Source organism: Loxodonta africana, chromosome 23, assembly GCF_030014295.1.
Source record: "Loxodonta africana isolate mLoxAfr1 chromosome 23, mLoxAfr1.hap2, whole genome shotgun sequence".
NCBI classification, from domain to species: Eukaryota; Metazoa; Chordata; class Mammalia; order Proboscidea; family Elephantidae; genus Loxodonta; species Loxodonta africana.
In genome coordinates, this window is record NC_087364.1 from 21,976,985 (window position 1) to 21,999,647 (window position 22,663).

Genomic DNA, 22,663 nt, shown 5'->3' on the forward strand with positions numbered 1-22,663 from the left:
CACTGGAACTTCAGTAGTTGGTATTTCAGATTTTTAATTTTATCCTAAAATAAGCTAAAACATTCCAGAATTTTATAGTTTCCAATATCTTTCTTTCCCTTTTTGTTTCTATTTCAATTATTTAGCTCCAATTTTATTACATTATGGTCAAAGAAATGAGACTTGAGATACGTGACAAATGATCAAAACAGAAAATAATTTAAACCAAGGTTTATTCTGAGCAGCCATTCTGTATACATGAGAGAGATCATTTTGTTTCTAAAAACAAGTGGCTTGAAGTTGGCTAGTCACAATTATTAGAAGTTAAAACTTTTATTTAGCTCAAAACGCTAATATAATATTTGATTGTTTCATGATTTAATAAGCAATATGCAAATGGGAGGAGTGAAAGTTTCCCTGCATGAAGCAAAAAAAAAAAAGGAGAATGCTCCCGAGGACTGGAGATTTCGCAGAAGCTTAAGTATATATATATATGTATTTTTTTTCTTAATGAATCCAAGTTTCAGTGGTGACCAAGTACTTAATGGTTACTGGCCTTTAAAAAGGTAATCCCTGAAAATTTAGTCCTTTACCCATTTGTGACTGTGAGGTCTCTTAAAATTAAAATTAAAGAAGCACACAATCTTTTTTATTAAATCACAAGGTAATTGGTTTGTTATTGACTACCTTTTTCTAGTTGGAGAAGGTAAATTTATAATGCTGCAGAACAGTTTCTAGTGAAAAAAATCAAGTCAATATTTTGTAGTTTGGGTCAAGCTTTCTTACGGTTAATTTTTGGTTTCCTGGGTCAGAAAAACCCCTTAAAATCAAAGTAAGATTCTGTCATAAATTTTTTTCTTTCACATCTATTTATGTTATTTGAAAATTATTGCATTTAAAAAAATTGGTTGAATATTAGAACTTTTCAATATATTGAAGACTGTATATTCTCTATTAGAAGTGCAGAGTTTGAAAGGACATGCTAATATGTATACATCTCTGTTCATATAACTTTGTATTGACAAATATAGAGAGAGAGAGAGAGCATTTTAACTATACTACCCAAATCTTCAATACCATTTTATCTGGGAGAAGATCAAGAGATTTATGTTAATATTCTCCACTATTATGTGTCTGTCAATTCCATCTTGTATTTCCTGTACTTTTTAACCTTGTAGTTCAGTATTATATTAATTGATGTATAATGGTTGGTGGCACTTGTATTTTCATTGTGGATAATTCTCAATCGTTACAAAGTGATTCTCTTTTTCGACTTGGTATATTTTAGTCTCAGATCAACTTTGTGTTATCTTAATATTGCACTCTTCCTACTTCTTTTCCCCCTTTCCCTCCTTCCCTCTTTTCTTTCCTCTCCCTGTCCCATTCTGATTTACATTGGAATTTGCCTTTTATTTGGAACCACTGTCAGAAATTTTGTGGGAATATTTCTTGCAAATTGGGTTTTGCATTTTGCCCCATTCTAATAAGTTTTGCCACTTACATGTATTATATGTAAGACATGTATTTGGTCATGGTTTTGTCATTTTGTTTACTCTTTTTTTATGCTTCCATGCTGTTCTCTTTATTTTCCGTATTCTCAATGAGCAGAAGTATCTAAAATTGACCCAGGGAGCTCACCCTGAGTTGTCCAAATGATGACCTAGCCAGGACCAGTAGCTTCTTTAAAACCTCCACCCCACCAAGTTAAAGGAGCTACAACCAAACCTCACACCTCAAGGTGCCCTGGTGCTGGGTAGCTGGCTCTCCTATGTTGTTGTTAGGTGCTGTCAAGTCAGTTCTGACTCATAGGGACCCTTCGTACAACAAAATGAAGCAGTGCCCAGTCCTGAGCCATCCTCACAGTCATTGATATGTTTGAGCCCATTGTTGTACCCACTAAGTCAGTCCACCTTGTTGAGGATCTTCCTCTTTTTTGCTCACCGTTTAGTCAGGTAGAAGCTTAGGTGTCACCTGTTTACATGGGTGGTATGGGAAAGAAAGAAAGTAGCAGGCTTTCCATACCACCCATGTAAACAGATAACACCTGAGCCCTGGTTTCTGAGGCCAGGAGCTCTGCCTGTCCCCCTATTGAGAAAGTTGCTCTCATGCTTTTCCTAGAATGGATAGCACCAGTGGGGCAGGGCCCCTTCAAACTCACTGTCTGTCCACCAGCAGTTCCTGGTGCTGGCAGGCCTCTCAGTGGGGTAATGGCAGGATCAGGGACCTGGGCCTTCTCTTGAATGCTATCGTTTCTTCCATCCTAGGCCACGTGATGCTGTGAGCCCTCTTGTGTACCCCATCCTGCATGTCTCTCTGGTTATTTGGAATGCATGTAGTTTTGATTTTAGTCCTTCTGATTTTTAAACCAGAAACTTGTTAAATAAAGCAGATTAATTGGCGGGGGGGCGGGGGGGAGGCATACCCACAAGGATATTCTTTGTCCCTAATATGCCCTAGGTATTTGGGTGAAAATGGACTTAAAATATCTTTTAATGATAAACTACCCATGAGGGTCAGAGGGGAGGCATACTGGTGGCTTTTTTTGAACCAAAAGACAGACATTGATCAGGATTTTTTTCATGTCAAAGAGAAAAATTAATAACATATCTTTCTTTGATTTTAAGATTTTTTCTTACCCACAAAGCCAAATCTTTAGCTGCCAGGCCAGAGACCACCTAGTAACCTGATATCAATTAATATTAGTAAAAGTAGGAGGGCAGGGTTCCATCAATTATGTTAAGATTAGCCAGGAGTTGATCTTCATTCTTCTTCCTCTTTATAAGCCTCTTTGTAACTAGCCTACTTCAAGTCATTTGCCTTTTTTTTTTTTTTGAATCAGAATGGTCTCCCTATATGCATATAGAATAACTGCTCAGAATAAACCTTATGCTTCAATTTCTTTGAGTTTTGATTTTTTTAAACATTCATAAGCATTATAGATGGTTAGAAAATGCAGAATAAATCTTGTTTACTGCCTTCTAACATGTATCTATGTTTATAAATAATCATGTTTATTGATTGTTGTTTCCTCCATCAGAATGTAAGCCTCATAAAGGAAGAGGTCTTTGTGATCCCTAGGGTATCTCAAGCACCTAGAATGTGCATGGTACTTAGTAAAACCAATTGTCGTTGAGTACATTCTGACTCTTGACTACTCCATGTGTATGTGTAGAACTGTGCTCAATGACATCTTTTTTTTTATTGTGTTTTAGATGAAGATTTACAGAACAAACTGGTTTCTCATTAAACAGTTAGTACACATATTATTTTATGACATTGGTTAACAACCCCACGACATGTCAACACTCTCCCTTTTCAACCTTGGGTTCCCTATTACCAGCTTTCCTGTCCCCCCTGCCTTCCAGTCCTTGCCCCTAGGCTGGTGTGCCCCTTTAGTCTTGTTTTGTTTTATTGGCCTGTCTGATCTTTGGATGAAGTTTGACCCAAGGAGTGACTTCATTACTGAGCTAAAAGGGGGTCTGGGGCCCATACTCTGGAGGTTTCTTCATCTCTGGCAGGCCAGTAAGTCTGGTCTATTTTTGTGAGTCAGAATTTTATTCTACATTTTTCTCCAGCTCTGTCTGGGACCCTCCATTGTGATCCCTGTCAGAGCAGTCAGTGGTGGTAGCTGGGAACTATCTAGTTGTGCTAGACTCAGTCTGGTGGGGGCCATGATACATGTGGTTCATCAGTCCTTTGGACTAATCTTTCCCTTGTATCTTTAGTTTTCTTCTTTCTTCCTTGCTCCCAAAGGGGTGAGACCAGTGAAGTACCTTAGATGGTCACTCACAAACTTTTAAGACCCCAGATGCTACTCACCAAAGTAGAATGTAGAACATTTTCTTTATAAACTATGTTATGCCAATTGAGCTAGATGTTTCCAGAGACCATGGTCCCCACAGTCCTCAGTCCATGACATTTTTTTAAAATAATTTTTTTATTTTGTTGTTTTTAGAATGTACACAGCAAAACATCCACCAATTTTATTCTTCAAATTGTGCATCCATTGTCACCCTCCTTTTCTGAGTTGTTCCTTTGCCATTAACATAAACTCACTGCCCTCTAATCTTTCAAGGTGCTATTGTCTCTTTGATCCCATTAAAAAAAAAAAAAAAAGCAAACCTGTTGCAGTTGAGTCGATTTCAACTCAGGGAGACCCTATAGGACAGAGTAGAACTGCCTGTGGGGTTTCCAAGTAGCCCCTGGTGGATTCGAACTGTCGACCTTTTGGTTAGCAGCTGAACTCTTAACCACTACATCACCATCTAGACAGTTTAAAAGATCATAATGCTAAAGATAGAGACTTTTTACTAGTTGAGCTAGACTATTGTTTGGTTTTAAGAAGACTTCAGAGGATATTTTTGGTTTGAGGTTTAAAGATTATCTCGGGCAATAGTTTTGGGGGTTCTTCCAACCTTCATCGATCCAGAAATCTGGAGTCCATGAGGACTTGAAATTCTTTTCTACCTTTTCCTCCATTTGATCAGGATTCTTCCATAGAATCTTTGATAAAAATATTCAATAATGGCAGCTGGGCATCATCCAGTTCTTCTGGTCTCATGGCAAAGGAGGCAGTTGTCCATGGAGACAGTTAGCAACACATTTGATATCCTCCTCCTATCCCTGACTCTCCTTCTTTCTCTGTTGCTCCAGGGGAATAGAGACCAACTGCTTTTGATGGCCATTTCCAAACTTTTAAGACCATAGGCACTGTGCAAGGAACTGGAAGGTAGACCAGAAGCACTAAACATGTGTTTAGGCCAGTTAACTGGGATGTCCCATGAAACCGTGACCTTAAACCTCCAAACCAAGGAACCAAATTCCATGAGGATTTTAGATGTACACAAGGAGCCTCAGCTGCTATTCTTGTTGTTGTTGTGGCTGTAAATATATCTATCATGCAACTTTTGGAAATTCAACTTTTTACAGGTATACAACTTATTACAGCTATTACAATAATCAGCTATGCAATCCTATACTTATTCCACGTGATTTTTCCATCACTGTTAACACGCCCCTCCTCACTTTCCCCTTCTGTCCTGCCCCTGGTAGTCACTAATAAATTTTGGTCTCTATACATTCGGCTTTTCTTGTTTTTTATATAGGTAAGGTCATATAATATTCACCCTTTTGTGACAGACTTATGTCACTCGCATAATGTCTTCAAGCTCCATCCATATTGTAGCATGTATCAAGACTTTGTTTCTCCTGCTGGCTGGGTATTATTCCATTGTATGTATATACCTCATTTTTTTTATTCATTCACTCTATGGCATTTTCAATGGCTGATTTTTTGGAAGTAGATCACCAGACCTTTTTTCTGAGACTTGAACTTCCAACCTTTTGGTTAGCAGCCAAGCACATTAACCATTGCACCAGCCAGGGATTTGTTGAGTGAATGAATTATTGGGTGATCTCAACCATTAATGAAATGGAAATTGGTACTCATCTCCACATTTGGCATCCCATTTTGATGTGTTTAGACAGCATGCCACTTACAGGGTTTTGATCTTTGATTCTCCATATCTGCTCTGTTCATAGCACTTAATTCTTGAAATGGGAAAAAAATTCTTCTTTTTATCCTGAAATTGTTTTCACATAACAGCGAATACTTTAAAAAAAGGCAAAACATCTTTAGAAAAGGCTCAGTATTTTGTAACAATGTTTTATTTTTAATCCACTTCCAAGTCATAACGAACTTCTTGTGTTTTTTTATTAGTATTTTTAGAGTTCAGAATGTTAACTGACACTGGTCTTTTTCTTTTACCTATAGCACAGCCAAGTACAGCATGTGGTCATTTCTCCCTCGATATTTGTATGTGCAGTTTAGCAAAGCTGCCAATGCTTTCTTCCTCTTCATTGCTATATTGCAGGTAATACTTTTGAATGTGCTGTTAGACAAAAAGTCTTATAAAGTTAAAAAAAAACAAAAAAAAACCCTTTATTTAGCTGAAATAAGTGTTACATGTAGAGAATAAACTTAAATACCATCAGAAGAAAACACTCTTCTTATGGTGTTTAAGTTATTCGACAGACACTGATACCAGATTTTGGGCTGGAAAAAAATATGTCGATACACAATAGATGAATTAGTTCACAGTTCATCCTGATTGAGATCTTTAATGAGATATTGTTGGACCGACTTATATTTTTCAAAGAATAGTTAAAAAAAAAAACAAAAACAAAAACAATCTCAAACGTTAGTTTGAAATAGCATCTCTTAAAAGTAGGTAAATTCGAGGCCTTCCATAATCAGGTTTTTCCTGTTTATTCAGCTTTATTTCCAGCATGAGCCCCACAATCCAACCAGGCAAGTCTCCTTAAAATTTCTCAATTTTCTTCCCATCTCCAGACCTCCGCCCGTGCAATTACCTGACCCTAGTCTGAAGACATATATATCCCCATTCTCTTAAGGGTACAGTTCAAAATGTCTTCCTTCAAACCTTTCCAAAGGCTGATTTTCCAAATAAGCCCATGCTGATTTCATTCTTCTGTGCTATATATTATAATTGGTTTTATTTTTTCTGGGAAACTGAGACAAACATAAGAGATATTTCAAAGCAGAGTTAATTATTAGCTTAAACAATCCTAAAGTGCCCTCCTCTTTCTTCCTTTATTACTGTGATTCCTTAGAAAGTAATTACAAGAATTATTGGGGGCTTCAAAATACACACTATTTTGCTACACTGTGCAAAGAAATAATAAGAAAGGAAGAAATAATAAGGCAGCGTAGAGAGTACACACAGGCCTCATCTCAGTTAAAATAGGCCTAAGAACTTCTCTAAATACGGGAAGTTGAAGGGTCAAACCCAGTCACCTAACCTTGTGTCTTAGTTTCCTTGTGTTGCCGTAACAATACCACAAATGCGTGGCTTTAAAGAATAAGAATTTATTGTCTCACAGTTTTGGAGGGTAAGGGTCTGAATTCAGGGCATCAACAGCGCTAAGCTTTTTCTCTCTCTCTGTGAGATCTAGGGGAAGATACTTGTCTCTTTCAGCTTCTAGTTATTCCTTTTGTTTTTGGGTGCTGTGAAGTTGACACTGACTTATAGCTACCGTATGTGACAGAGTAGAACTGTCCCATAAGGTTTTCTAGGCTGTAGCCTTTATGGGAGCAGTTTGCCTATGAGGAGTAATTAAAGTATGTTAGGTTCTTAGAGTATTATTGTTCTTGTGTGCCATTGAGTTGATTCTGACTCATAACAACCATATAGGACAGAGTAGAACTACCTCATAGGGTTTTCTAGGCTGTGATCTTTACAGGAGCAGATTACCAGGTCTTTCTCCCACAGAGCTGCTGGGTGGGTTTGAACCACCCACTTTTTGGTTAGCAGCTGGGCACTTAACCATTGTGCGATGAGGGCTGCCAGAAATCCTGGGCATTCCTTGGCTGCTTGTAGATGTATCTTCACACAAGGTTTGTCTTCCCTCTGTTGTTTCTAGCTCTGTTCTGTTCTTTTTATAAGATACCACTCACAAGGGATTAGGTTTAGAACCCACCCTACTCTGGTATGATCTTGTTAACATACAAAAGAAAACCTCTGGTTTCCAAACAGTCATATTTACAGGCACAGGGTTAGGACTTCCACACAGCCTTTTTGGGAACATAATTCAATCCATAATACCTTCCATCCATCAGAAAACCACCACAGCCTCAATTTCGATAGTTTTCTCTCTCATATTTTAAATGGTGGGTGGAAGCTGTAGAACACTTAAAAAAAAAAAAAAGAAAGCAAAACCTGTTGCTGTCGGGTCAATTCTGACTCACAGGGACCCTATAGGACAGGGTAAAACTGCTCCATAGGTTTTCCAAGAAGTGGATGGTAGATTCAAATGCCGACCTTTTGGTTAGTAGCCAAGCTCTTAACCATTGAGCCACCAGGGCTCCTGTAGAACACTAGTCACAATTTATTTTCACCTTGAAAACTTTATTCGACTGGGCCTCCCAAAATTTTCTCCTTTACATAAAAAAAAAAAAGTTCAGTTAAAATGGCTGATTATCTGAATTTAACTGTTCTGAACGATGCTATTTTAAACAAACATTTAGATTTTGAATTATCTCCTTCAAAATAGAATGAAATTTCTACCTTATTGCAAAGGCAACATAAACGAGAGAAGTGTTATTAAGTAGTTGTTGCACTGGCGACTTTTCCATAATGTAATATATAGTCACACGAAGGGGAGAGGGTATTGGTATGCCAAGAGTCTCCCTCCCCTCTTTATTGTTGGGATGTCTTGGGCCATGTCACTAGTAGTGCGACTCTGAGTTTAAGCAAGATATAACAAGGGTTTATTATAAGATTAATTGTGTAACGCTGATTGTTTTCCAGCAAATTTCAGATGTCTCTCCAACAGGAAAATATACAACTGTGCTGCCTTTGACGGGTATTCTTATGATTTCAGGCATCAAAGAGATTATAGAAGATTATGTAAGTTTACTGTTAGATAATGAAATACTCTCAAAATTACTGCATTGAATTTAAATGTTCTCTTTATTGGTTGGAACTGGTCTAGTTCTCCAAGAGTGTAGTTGGTGTGAAGAGTGAATTAAAGTTTTGGGGTTTCAAATTTTAAATTCTGTATCCTTTGGCTTATCTATTTGGGAGACTAACTGGGCTTAATAGCTGTGATATTAATAGCTATGATCGTATCTTTGGGGACATAACCCACCCATAAGTGACAATCTTAAATGGCTGTAAAGAATGTGCACATGAATTGTGTGCCATTTTCATTTCTCCTTGAGTCTTGTTCACAGACACACTTTCAAAGGAACCAGCTGATTTTGGCTGTGGAGGAAAAGAAGGGAGATACTTAACATCATTTTCCACTTGCTCTCACCCTACCTGCTATACCTGCTGCCACTATGTTAGTCTCCTTCCTCCTTCCTCACAGTCTTTTTGTTGTTGTTGTTGTTGAGAATATACACAGCGAAGCATACATCAATTCAGCAGTTTCTACATCTACAACTCAGTGGCATTGATTACATTCTTCAAATTGTGCCACCTTTCTCACCATCCTTTTCTGGGTTGTTCCTCCCCCATTAACCTGCCCCTGAAGTTTCCTATCCAATCTTTCGAGTTGCTATTGTCAAATTGATCCCATATAGATAGATTTTACAAGAGCATAATGCCCAAGGTAGATATTCTTTACTAGTTAAGCTAAACTATTGTTTGGCTTGAAGAAGACTTCAGGGGATATTTTTGGTTTAAGGTTTAAAGGTTATCTCAGGACAAGAGTTTCAGTAGTTCATCCAGGCTTCATGGCTCCAGAAAGTCTGGAGTCCATGAGAATTTGAAATTCTTTTCTGCATTTCACCCCATTTGATCAAGATTCTTCTATGAAATCTTTGATCAAAATGTTCAGTAATGGTAGCTGGGCACCATCTAGTTCTTCTGGTCTCATGGCAAAGGAGGCATTTGTTCATGTGCTCATTTTCCAAAATCACTAGCTATTGTTATTTACATACTTCTGCCTAATTTCTACTGTCTTGTAAAGATATGTTATTAGTAAAATGTATTCAGGTTGTTGGCCTTTTGGTTAGTTTTATCATCAAAAGCTTTACGCTAAAAATTTAAGTTAAGATCAAATCTAGAATTGCTCACTGTATGTTTTAACCACTGTAGTCAATATAAGCAATATATAATACGTCAACATTTTAAGTAGCACTTACTATGTACCATGCATTGTACTATAACTGTATATGTGTATACACACACACACACACACACACATATACACACATATGTCAACCCAAGGTCTGAGTTCACCAAGAAAGACAAAACTTACACACAGGCACTGGATAGATCAATACTTTCATCACATAGAGAAGACACAGAGCAAGGTTAGCTTCACTAGTGGACACCAATGGGTTACTTCCTGCAGACGGAACTGGGTGGATGTCCTGTGCACACCCTTCCTGTGCTGTGGGTGACAGACCTCATTCCTTTCCTGCTGGAACAGATAAAGAAGTGGGGTTGTCCAGGTGCCATGCAATGCACACACTTAGCTAAGCAGTTCCTGGGGATGTTGACAAGTGCTCAGGGCAAATTGGAGGGATGTGCTGATAGCCCACCAGCTGCTATGGAATATGTTTTGGAACAAGGCAACCCAGCAAAAGGGAATCAGTCCACATTCTCATCCCAACCAAGCACAAGTTTCATTTGTGGGTCACAGGAAAAGTGACAGATTGCCATCTATGTGTCAGCCATCCAACCAGTTGCTGTTGAGTTGATTCTGACTCATAGTGACCCATGCACTTCAGAGTAGAACTGCATAGGGTTTTTAACGTCTGTGATCTTTCCAAAGTAAATCTACAGGGCTTTTTTCCAGAGGCACCTTTGGGTGGATTCAAACTTCCAACCTTTAAGTTAGTTGCTGAATGCTTAATTGTTTGTGCCACCCAAGGACTCGTGTATGTATATGTGAATGTGTATGTATGTATACAGATGTTATTTATAATCAATTACTTATATATAAAGCTAGAGAGAGCTCCCTGGTGGTGCAGTTGTTAAAGCTCTCAGTTGCTAACCTAAAGATTGGAGGTTCGAACCCACCAGAGAGCTGCTTTGCTGGAGACAGATCTGGCAGTCTGCTTCCATAAAGATTGCAGCCTTGGAAACCTAACGTGGGCAGTTCTACTCTGTCCTACAGGGTTGCTGTGAGTCAGAATCAACTCAAAGGCAATGGGTTTGGTTTTTTGGTACACACACACACACATACGCAGAATACACATTATACATAAATTAATTGAAATTGAGGCATAGACAGGTTAGTGGCTTGCTCAGGCTGCACTATTAAGGGGCAGACCTGGGGCGTCAACCAAAGTAAACTGGCCCCAGAGACCGCCCATTTCACCACTGTGCTATACTCCCTCCCATAGGTCACATTTAAATTTAGAGAGTCATGTAAGGGAAAAACAAAATTGATATCAATTACAGCCAAAGCTGTTGTTGTTGTTAGGTGTTGTTGAGTTGGTTCTGATTAATAGCGACCCTGTCTATGCACAACAGAATGAAACACTGCCCAGTTCTGTACCATCCTCATAATCGTTGTTATGTTTGAGCCAATTGTCGCAGCCACTGTGTCAGTCCATCTTGTTGAGGGTCTTCCTCTTTTTTGCTGACCCTCCACTTTACCAAGCATGATGTCCTTCTCCAGGGACTGGTCCCTCCTGATAAAATGTCCAAAGTATGTGAGACAAAGTCTCACCATCCTTGCTTCTAAGAAGCATTCTGGCTGTCCTTCCAAGACATATTTGTTTGTTCTTCTGGCAGTTCATGATATATTCAGTATTCTTTGCTAATACTACAACTCATAGACATCAACTCTTCTTCTGTCTTTCTTATTCACTATCCAACTTTCCTATGCATATGAGGCGATGTGAAAATACCGTGGTTTGGGTCAAGAGCACCTTGGTCCTCAAAGTGATGTCTTTGCTTTTTTAACACTTACAGCTCTTACAGCCAAAGAGGACTTTACAGTTAGGTTTGCTGCCTCTATTTATTAAACCTGCTATGACTTGTATTGTGATTTCATTTATTCATTTTGAACTAGTGATGTAATGGAATTTTTCTTTTTCTATAACAGCAACGACACAAAGCAGATAAATTAGTTAACAGAAAGAAGACAGCAGGTAAGATATTAGATTGAACTTTAATCCTGCCTCTTTATAAGCAAAAATCAAAATTCAACAAGTTTGGTAATAATTAAAAAATATTTTATGAAATAGTTAAAGAAATACGGAAACAAAGAACAAAAGTCAGAAGGAAACTCAGTTTCCATACAGAAGCAATAATTACATTAATTAGAATAAAGGAAAAGAAAAAAAAATGAGAGGGATGCACTATTCAGGAAACGGATGGTACTTATATGTCTGTAAAAGGATACAGGTTTTACATAATTGGCTCATGCTATCTCCCAGTCTTCCCGTTTTGATATGTGTTATCTTTGTAATTGATTACAAACAGATTGTGTTGCTTTTTCAGGCTATCAGCCAGTATTTAAGTATGTAACAGCAAACTGTTTTCTCTTTAGGACTGGAAATGACTTAGTATAGCATCTATCTATCTATCTGTGTGTCTGTCTGTCTGTCTGTCTGTGTCTGTCTATCTACCTATCTGTCTATCATCTACCTATCTACCTATCTATCTACCTATCTACCTACATATCTACCTACCTACCTACCTATCTACCTACCTACCTACTTACCTATGTATCTATCTATCATCTATCTAATCTACCTACCTACCTATCTATCATTATATTATATTACACTATGTTATCTATATCGCTGCAATTTAGTGGACTGTATATGAGCATAATTTACATACTCTTGCAGTGTATATAAAGGTTAAATAAACAAAAATAACATTTTATAAAGAAATCTATTTCTTTTTTGGGGAAAAGTTATCTTATTATTTTGGAATTTACCTGATGCAATTCATACATAGCTGTTTCTTTTCCAGTGTTACGACATAATACGTGGCAAATGATTATGTGGGAAGAGGTAAGAATGCATTTTAAAGAGATTTCAGTTGCTGTAGTTCTCATGGTTGATTTTATTCTAAAAATTTGTGTTAAATTAAAGTTGAGGCCAACTATCATTTATATTAGAAAGAAGTTTTAAGCCCTACATGTTTCTATATACTTTACATAATTTAGATGTATATTCCTGTATCAATTCTGCATATTCTGAATTATTCCTGCATAGTCTAAAACATATAGTGTATAGTGTTATTCATATGTGAAATGAAGAAACACAAACAAATACACAAAACAAACCAAAAACAGTAAAACAAAAACACAAAGTTGAATTTGTTGGCTACTTAGATAAGAGAGTGCCTTGTTAGAAAATCTTGATGATCTACTTCGGAAAAATCAACTGTTGAAAACCCTACCGACTGGTGGGAATGCGAAATGGTACAACCGCTTCGAAAAACAGTTTGGTGTTTGCTTAGAAAGTTAAACACAGAAGTACCTTATGACCCAGCAATTCCACTCCTAGGTATATACCCAAGAAACCTGAAGCAGTGAAGCAGCAGACAGATGTGCACCAATGTTCATTGCAGCACAATAGACAAATGGTGGAAACAACCTGAATGTCCATCAGTGGATGAATGGATAAACAAACTGTAGTATGTAGACACAATGGACTACTACTCATCCATAAAAAGAAATATAGTCCATGCTACTACATGGATGAGCCTTGAAAGCAGTATTCTGTGTGAAATAAGTCAATCACAAAAGGACAAATGTATGATCGTCTAATTTATATGAAATAAGAAAAGGCCCCAGCCCAGTGCCGTCGAGTCGATTCCAACTCATAGCGACCCCATACGACAGAGTTAGAACTGCCCCATAGAGTTACTGAGGAGCGCCTGGTGGATTCAAACTGCCGACCCTTTGGTTAGCAGCTGTAGCACTTACCCACTACGCAAAGAAAAGGCAAACGTATAGAAATCAATGCTTATTAGTAGTTACCAAAGGCAGGATGGAGGGGGAAAGAGGAGCCATGGTTTGGGAAGCAAGGATTTTTGTTTATGGTGATGGGAAGGTTGTCAATGATAGATGACGGCTGAACATCATGAATATATATTTATATGTATATATTTTTGTTGTTAGATGTCATCGAGTCAGTTCCAATTTATAGTGACACTGCATACAACAGAACACTGCCCCGTCTTGCACCATCCTAACAATCTTTGCTATGTTTGAGCCCATTGTTGCAGCAGCTGTGTTGATCCATCTCACTGAGAGTCTTCCTCCATGAGAACCAAAGTATGACCTTGAGTATATCCCACCTGAATTTAGATACCATCTCAAGAATAAATTTGATGCATTGAACACTAATGACTAAAGACCAGATGAGTTGTGGGATGACATTAAGGACAACATATATACATATATATATATGTAAAAAAAGAGAAAAAAAAACCCTATAGAGCACAGCTTTATTCTGGCACACATGGGGTCACCATCAGTAGGAGCCAACTCAACGGCAACTAGTTGGTTGATTGGTTGGTTATGCTGGCCGGGTGCAGTTTTTCTGAGCAAAGCAGGGGACTGGCTTTTATAGAAGGTTTTTGGAAAGTGTGGAGTTGAGAGATTGGTAGCCTTTTAGACATGGGAAGTGATTGATATCAGCTAGAGGAGCTGTGGTATTCTCAGTTGCCTCCTATGCATGTGAATGTTGGACAATGAATAAGGAAGACCGAAGAAGAATTGATGCTTTTGAATTATGGTGTTGGAGAAGAATATCGAATATACCAGGGACTGCCAAAAGAACAAACAAATCCGTCTTGGAAGACGTGCAACCAGAATGCTCTTTAGAAGCAAGGATAGCAAGACTACGTCTCACATTCTTTGATTATGTTGTCAGGAGGGATCCATCCCTGGAGAAGGACATCATGCTTGGTAATGTAAAGGGTCAGTGATAAAGCAGAAGACCCTCAAGGAAATGGATTGACACAATGATTGCAACAATGGGCTTAAGCATAACAACTATTGTGAGGATGGGGAAGGACCAGGCAGTGTTTTGTTCTGTTGTACTTAGGGTCATTATGAGTTGGAACTGACTCGATGGCACCTGACAACAACAACAACAACAACAACATAGGAACCTAGTTCCTTGGGTGAGACCGTTGTTGATTAATTGGCATTTTCACTGGAGTCCCTCTGTTCCCTACAGCCTGACTTTAGAAGTGAGAGCTTCTCTTTTCCTTATTGAGACTGTACATGAATGATATTTGCTTGTAATTTTCATTTCTCCTACTGAATTTATCAGATTTCACACTGATAATGTGATTTACCTGGATCTTACAAGCCTTATAGATGGTACAGGACCAGGTCATTCTGTTGTACGTAGATAGGGTCACTATGAGTCAGAACTGCACCTAACAACAACAACAAGCCTCATAACATGAGTTGGAAGATGTTCCACTTTTCCTGTTTTTTGGAGGGTTTGGGTAACTTTGGAATTATTTCTTCTTTGAATATTTAGTAGAATTCACTGGGGAAGATATACTGGCCTGGAATTTTACTAGTGGGAGTTTCTTTTTTTAAATTACAGATTTGATATCTTTGATGGCTGTGAGACTATTCTAGTTATTATATTCTCCTTAATCAGTTTTAGTATGTTATATTTTTCTATGAATTTATCCATTTTGCCTAGATTTTTGAGGTTTTTTTTTTAGTCTTAAGAGTCTTCATAAGAGCCTCTTATCTTTTTAATAATACAGCATTATAGTGATGTGCCACTTTTCATTCCCTATTTTGATTATATGTGCTGGCTCTGTCTCTCTCTCTTTTTCTTAGTTGGTCACAGGTTTGTCAAGATTATTAGTCTTTTAAAAGAACCAACTTTTGCTTTGTTGACCCTCTATGTTGTATGTATATTTTCGAGTTCATTAATTTTTTCTCTCTATTATTTCTTTTTTTCTTCTCATTTCCTAACATAATGAGATGAATTCTTAGCTAATTATAATTTTCAGTTTTTTTTGTATTCTAATATCTGTCTACCTATTTACTTACCAAGAATTGTGAAGATGGCTCAGAATCAGGTAACATTTTATTTTGTTGTACATAGGGTCCCTATGAATCAGAGCCGACTTGACAGCACCTAACAACAGCAATCTATTTGCAATAATTTCTCCTTTAAGTACTGTTTTAGTTGAATTTTATAAGTTTTGATTAAAAAAAAAAAACCAAGCCCGTTGCCATCAAGTCCATTCCAACTCATAGCGGCCCTATAGGACAGAGTAGAACAGCCCCATTGAGTTTCCAAGGAGTGCCCGGTGGATTTGAACTGCTGACTTTTTGGTTAGCAGCCATAGCTCTTAACCATTACGCCACCAGGGTTTCCAAGTTTCAATAAAGGCTACTATATTTCATCAGACCTAAGATGCCTTTGATGGTGAGATGCTTCATTATATTGCTTACCTCCGAGTAAGAAAAACCACTACCACTAAAATTGTGATTTTTTATCACTTATAATTTTTACTTGACAATAGTTAAAGGTGATATTTGAGCCTTTAATATGTTTTATTATATTACACTTCTATACACTCAAAAAAGGAAAAAGTAAATGAAATAATTGGAAACAGTTTTCCTGAATTTTTTTCGCATCAAAGTCAATTCCTCAGAATCATTTTTCAACCCAGAGTCATTGAAGCCCTTATTTTCTGTACACTACCCTGTCCCAACAGATATTTGTGATGCAACATTTTTCAGACTCACAGTGACTTTATAGGACAGAGCAGAACTGCCCCAAACAATTTCCAAGGAGCGCCTGGTGGATTCAAACTCCACTAAGCCACCAGGGCTTCCAAAGAATCCTTAGAGAACTATTAGTGTTAGGCCTTCAAGCAGCTCCCAAAACATTTTGTTCCTAGAGCTAAAGAGCATTCCAGTGTGGTCTCTGAGATTTTCTCTCAAGCCACTGACACCCATTCTTCAAGTTTTTACAATGGTGCTTCATATATTCTGACGTGTGCAAACAATGGCATATATATGACACAACCCCACTTTGCTGACATCAATTGTGAGAAAGCATAGATTATAAGAAATCCTGATTTGAGAGATGCAAAAATGTGAAAAAACATGCATCCTCAAATGGATAAATATATCATTTTGTTACAATTTAGTTCAAAATATTTTCTGATTTCCATCACTATTTCTTCTTTGGCTCATTGGTTATTTATTTATATAACTTTATGATTTTAATTAATCAATTTTGTTTTTAATAATACCAAACCAAACCAAATCCAGTGCCATTGAGTCGATTCCGACTCATAGCGACCTGATACCACTATGCCACCAGGGTTTCCTTTTAATAATAAGCATCTGCTGCATATTTAAAGTTACAGATTTTTAATCTTTGAAACAAGCCTTCAAGAACCCTAATATTACCCCCATTTTGTAGACGAGGAAATAGAGGATCAAAGGAAGAAGTAGCTTGCTCAAGGTCACACAGCTAGTGGTGAAAATGGTACGAAAACCCAAGTCCGCCTGGCTGGAAGTCCACGCTCTTTCTAATGTACCTCTGTGTTACCTCTGTGTCATTGCTTAGGATATTTAGAGAAGATTCTTCATAAACTGTTGCTCAGGGTGCAAGTCAGCCTTTAGATGGGACTGTTTCAGGGAATATTGTCACAAATATTTGCCCTTGGAATACAAGTTAAAGGTGTTCTGAATGTGTCTCAGGATAGTTATGGACTTTGTCCTCTTCAGTAATTAATTGTGCCTTGTGTGAAATTCTTTTGAAAGCTAAATACGAGAATGTTTTGATTTCTAAATATCATCAACATTTCTTCCCCTGAGTGAGATAAAACACTCAGAGCATCAATAATGATTACACTTGGCTTCTCTCCCTGGGCTTAGAGAGAAATGCGCCATCTCCATTCCTGAGGTCAGAGTCTTGGGGGAGACAGATCAGTGAGGGACAGTCTGCTTCCTGTGGACCGAGATAGGGAGCAGGAGGGTAAGTAAGGCCGTGGTGTGGGCATTGCATGGAGCAGAAAATGTCATCAGGCGATTGAGTCCCAATTTACCCCATCTCCTTCCTCTGGAAGCCAGGGACCTGGAACACTTGTCCATCAGATTCCTTTCTGTGCCACCTGCGTGGTGCAACCAAATGGGGCACTTCAAATATCAGGTGCTTTAAAAAGGAAAGGGGAGTTGACTTGGAGGTTCTGTGGACAAAGGAGAAAGCTTGTACGGGATGTGATGGTGATGGCTGCCCTTGGACCAAGTCAGGCCTCAGGTTCGTGGAAAAATCTAGTTTGACTTGCACAGTTTCAACCTGCCTTTTTTATAGCCTTTAAAGAGCTTGCTGTAAGAGAGTGGGCTGTCTGTTGTTTATAAATGTTTTATGTTTATTGTGAATTTTGTACAAGTTATAAATGTTTTATTGTCAGTCTTCTTTCTCTCTCGGTGTTGAGCTTGTCCTCTACATTTATAAGCGCACATTGTTAGCTTTTAAGATTCTTGCCTCACTTGGATTAAAAAAAAAAAAAATTAAACAAATAAGCCGGTTGCTCTGGAGTCAGTTTCGACTCGTGCAGCCCCGTGTGTGTGGGAGTGGGACTGTGCGCACAGGATTTCCCAGAGCTGATTTTTTGGAAGCAGATCACTGGGACTTTCTTTCAGGGCACCTCTGGGTGGGTTTGGATCACTAACCTTTTGGTTAATAGTCAAGTGCTTAACTGTTTGCATCACCCAGGACTTCCACTTCAATCCAGGAGTATTTTATTCATCTGGGACTCAGTTAATTAACATAGAAATTATCTGTTTAATCATAGTATAAGAAGAAAAATCAGATCTTCTTGTCCTCTTCCTCTTCAAAAAAGTACTATTATTTTCAATACAGACCTAGAAACTGGTTTATGAAACAATCTTTTCTAGATGTCCAGTAAGGGCCTGCCATTCGAAGAGTCACATCATCAGCACTTCCCAGTACCAGTTGCCATCAAGTTGATTCTGACTCATGGCAACCCCATGTGTGTTAGAGTAGAACTGTGTTCCATAGGGTTTTCAATGGCTGATTTTTCGCAAGTAGATCACCAACCCTTTCTTCTGAAGCACCTTTGGGTGGGCTCAGATCTCCAAACTTTCAATTAGCAGCTGAGTACGTTAACCTTTTTCACCACCCAGGGACTCCTGCCAGTACTTAGCAGTGTCGATTCTCAAATGGTTTGTTAAAGAAGAAGTACTAAAGAGGAAAAGAGTAAGAGCTTATAATGCTTTCTTTATTTATTGCTTCAAGTATTTACATCTCTCTCTTATCTTGAATTTAAAATTCATTCAGTTAACAAATATTTATTCTGTACCTACTATATGGCAGTCACTCTGCTAAAAAAAACCAAAGAACAACCAGTTGCCATCAAGTCAGTTCTGACTCCTGGTGATCCCACGTGTGCAGAATAGAACTGCACTTGACAGAATTTTCAAGGCTATGGCCTTTCAGAAGGAGATCGCCAGGACTTTCTTCCAAGGCACCTCTTAGTGGGTTCAAAGTGCCGAAATTTCTGGTTAGTAGCTGAGTGCTTAACCGTTTGTATTGGCCAGCTGAGAGCCATAAATTCAACTGAAAACACGACAGACCATTTCTCTCTTCTGCATGAAGCTCACAGACTAGCAGAGGGAAATGGACCATTGAGCAAGCAATTACAGTGTGATATTGTTATGAACGTACATCACTGCAAAAATAGTACTACTAGTTAGGTGTGTCAGGGATCTCTTCCTTTTTGTACCTCTTTTCCTATATGGGAACATCTGTTCTAGAGAAAGGTTTCCCAAGCCCTGCAACGTTGTCACCTTGGGGTGCATACTTGTTTGTTGGGGGGCTATCCTGGGCATTGTGGAATGATTAACGGCATCCTTGACCTCAACAATGTAGCGCCCCACCCCCCAGTTGCTACAACCAAAAATGTTTCCAAATATTACCAAACATCCCCTGGGGGGCAAAATCACTCCTGATTGAGAACTCCTGTTTTAGAAGCATGGGCCCATCAGGGAATAAAAATGTTTCATGAAGCTGAAATTCATTAGTATGGCTAATGTTATTTTTAAACTGCACTTTTTCTTGAGAACCTTTGACGTGTTTTACCTCTATTTATGCTTCTAAAATTCATGCTTCTGTGTTCTCTCTCCTGGTTTAAAGGTAAAGGTGGGAGACATTGTGAGGGCCGTCAGCGGGCAGTTCCTTCCTGCAGACATGTTCTTGGTTTCTTCCAGGTGAGTTATATTAGTGGGCATTTAAGGAACTTCTATTCTCAATTAGAAACTTCAAGAAAAACAAAGGCAGAAGCCGTCTTTCCTTCTTCACACCGTTCACCATCCTTGTCCCAATTTTGTATAGGCATAGCTCGGAGATATTGCGGGTTCAATTCCAGATCGCTGCAATAAAGTGAATATCACAATAAAGCAAATCATGTAAATTTTTTGGTTTCCCAGTTCATATAAAAGTTATGTTTACACTATACTGTAGTCTATTAAGTGTGCATTAGCATTATGCCTAAAAAAAGTTCATAATTAAAAAATAGTTTATAGTTGAAAAACACTAACCATCATCTGAGCCTTCAGCAAGTTGTAATCTTTTTGCTGGTGGAGGGGCTTGCCTAATGTTGATGGCTGCTGACTGATCAGGGCGGTGCTTACGGAAGGTTGGGGTGGCTGTGGCAATTTCTTAAAATAAGACCACAATAAAGTTTGCTGCATCAATTGACTCTTCCTTTCACAAAAGATTTCTCTTTACCATGCGATGCTGTTTGATAGCATTTTACCCACAGTAGAGCTCTTTCAAAATTGGAGTCAATCCTCTCAAACCCTGCCACTGCTTTATCAACTAAGTTTATGTAATATTCTAAAATCCTTTGTTGTCATTTCAACAATGTTCACAGCATCTTTACCAGGAGCAGATTCTCTCAAGAAACCACTTTCTTTGCTCATCAATAAGAAGCATTTCCTAATCCACTAAAGTTTTATCATGAGATTGCAGCAATTCAGTTATATCTTTAGGCTCCACTTCTAATTCTAGTTCTCTTGCTATTTCCACCACATCTGCAGTTACTTCCTCCACTGAAGTCTTGAACCCCTCGAAGTCATCCATGAAGGGTGGGATCAACTTCTTCCAAACTGCTGTTAACGTTGATATTTTGACCTCCTCCCACGAATCATGAGTGTTCCTAATGACATCTAGAACGATGAATCCTTTCCAGAAGGTTTTCAACTTACTTTGCACTGATCCATCAGAGGAATCACTATCTGTGGCAGCTATGGCCTTACCAAATGTATTTCTTAAATAGTAAGACTTTAAAGTTGAAATTACTCCTTGATCCATGGGCTGCAGAACAGATGCTGTGTTACCAGGCATGAAAACAACATTAATCTCCCTGTACATCTCCATCAGAGCTCTTGGGTGACCAGGTACATCGTCAGTGAGCAGTAATATTTTAAAAGGAATCACTTTTTCTGAGTCCTTTGAAGCTTTGAAGCCAGGTATTGATTTCTCCTTTCTAGCTATGGAAGTCCTAGATGGCCCCTTCTCCCAAATCGGTAGTTTAGTGTGGCCACTTTGAAGCCAGGTATTGATTTCCCCTTTCTAGCTATAGAAGTCCTAGGTGGCGACTTCTTCCAAATCGGTAGTTTAGTGTGGCCACTTTGAAGCCAGGTATTGATTTCCCCTTTCTAGCTATAGAAGTCCTAGGTGGCGACTTCTCCCAAATCGGTAGTTTAGTGTGGCCCCTTCACCAATGATCTCAACTAGATCCTCTGGATAACTGGCTGCAGCTTCTACATCACGACTTGCCGCTTCACCTTGCACTTTTATGTTATGGAGATACCTTTTTCTTAAACCTCACGAACCAACCTTTGTTAGCTTCAAAGTTTTCTTCTGCAGCTTCCTCATCTCTCTTAGCCTTCACGGAGTTAAAGAGGGTTAGGACTTTCCTCTGGATTAGGCTTTGAATTAAGGAAATGTTGTAGCTGGCTTAATCTTCTATCCAGACCACTAAAACCTTCTCTGTATCTGCAATAAGGTTGTTTTGCTTTCTTGTCATTCGTGTGTCCCCTGGAATAACACTTTTAATTCCTTTCAAGAACTTTTCCTTTGCATTCATAATTTGGCTAAACTGATTGGCACAAGAGGCCTAACTCTCAGCCTACCATGGCCTTCGACATACCTTCCTCACTAAGCTTAATCATTTTTAGCTTTTGATTTAAAGTGAGAGATGTGCTACTCTCCCTTTCACTTGAATACTTACAGACCATGGTAGAGTTATTAATTGGCCTAATTTCAATATTGTCACGTCTCAGGGAATAAGGAAGCCTGAGGAGAGGGCGAGAGACAGGGGAATAGCCAGCCAGTGGAGCAGTCAGAGCACACACATTTATTAAGTTCGCCATCTTATGGGTGCAGTTCATGGTGCCCCTAAAAAATTACAATAGTAACATCAAAGATCACTGATCACAGATCACCATAACAGATATAATAATAATGAAAAAGTTTGAAACATTGGGAGAATTACCAAAATGTGACACAGAGACATGAAGTGAGCAGATGCAGTTGGAAAAATGGTGCCAGTAGACTTGCTTGACACAGGATTGCCACAAAATTTCAGTTAGTAAAAAACGCAGCAACTGCCAAGTGCAATAAAGTGAAGCACAACAAAACGAGGTGTGCCTGTATACCAGAGGTTGCAAACTTTCTGAAAAAAAAAAAAAAAGGCGAGAGTAATTATTTTCAGCTTTGTGGGTCATGCAGTCTCTGTTGCAACTATTTAACTCTGCCATTTTATCAGGGGAAGGAGCCATAGACACTATGTAAACAAATGATGTTCCTGTGTTCAAATAAAACTTTATTTACAAAAACAGTTGATTCTTCTTCTAAATGTTTATTACCTTTTCTTTAGTTTCCCTGAACATATTTTCTTCTATCCTAATTCTTAGATTAACTCCACCCCTTCTACAATTTCTGTAGATATTCAACTAAAGTAAAATAAAACTTTACATTTATTATGGCAATCCTAAGGAATCTTGGGAAGAGAGACAGGTTAGCTCTGGAGCCATTCTTTAAGCTTCTGGAAAAGCAATATACCAACACAAGCTTTACTTTCTACCAGATGCATTTCCTTCTATTGCCATTAATGCATTAACCCAATTGACAAAGGAATTCACTGTTGATGATGCC

At 38.4% G+C, this 22,663-nt stretch overlaps 1 protein-coding gene across 1 annotated transcript in view; it reads left to right on the forward strand.

Annotated features, from left to right (window-relative positions):
• The window catches only part of LOC100665810 (phospholipid-transporting ATPase IB), a 267,082-nt gene that overhangs the window by 54,472 nt on the left and 189,947 nt on the right, over positions 1-22,663 (forward strand). Inside the window, exons 3-7 of the mRNA XM_064275196.1 lie at positions 5,753-5,852; positions 8,310-8,408; positions 11,566-11,611; positions 12,444-12,484; positions 19,637-19,710. Coding sequence (XP_064131266.1) covers positions 5,753-5,852; positions 8,310-8,408; positions 11,566-11,611; positions 12,444-12,484; positions 19,637-19,710 — 360 coding nt within the window. The remainder of the gene's footprint in view (positions 1-5,752; positions 5,853-8,309; positions 8,409-11,565; positions 11,612-12,443; positions 12,485-19,636; positions 19,711-22,663) is intronic.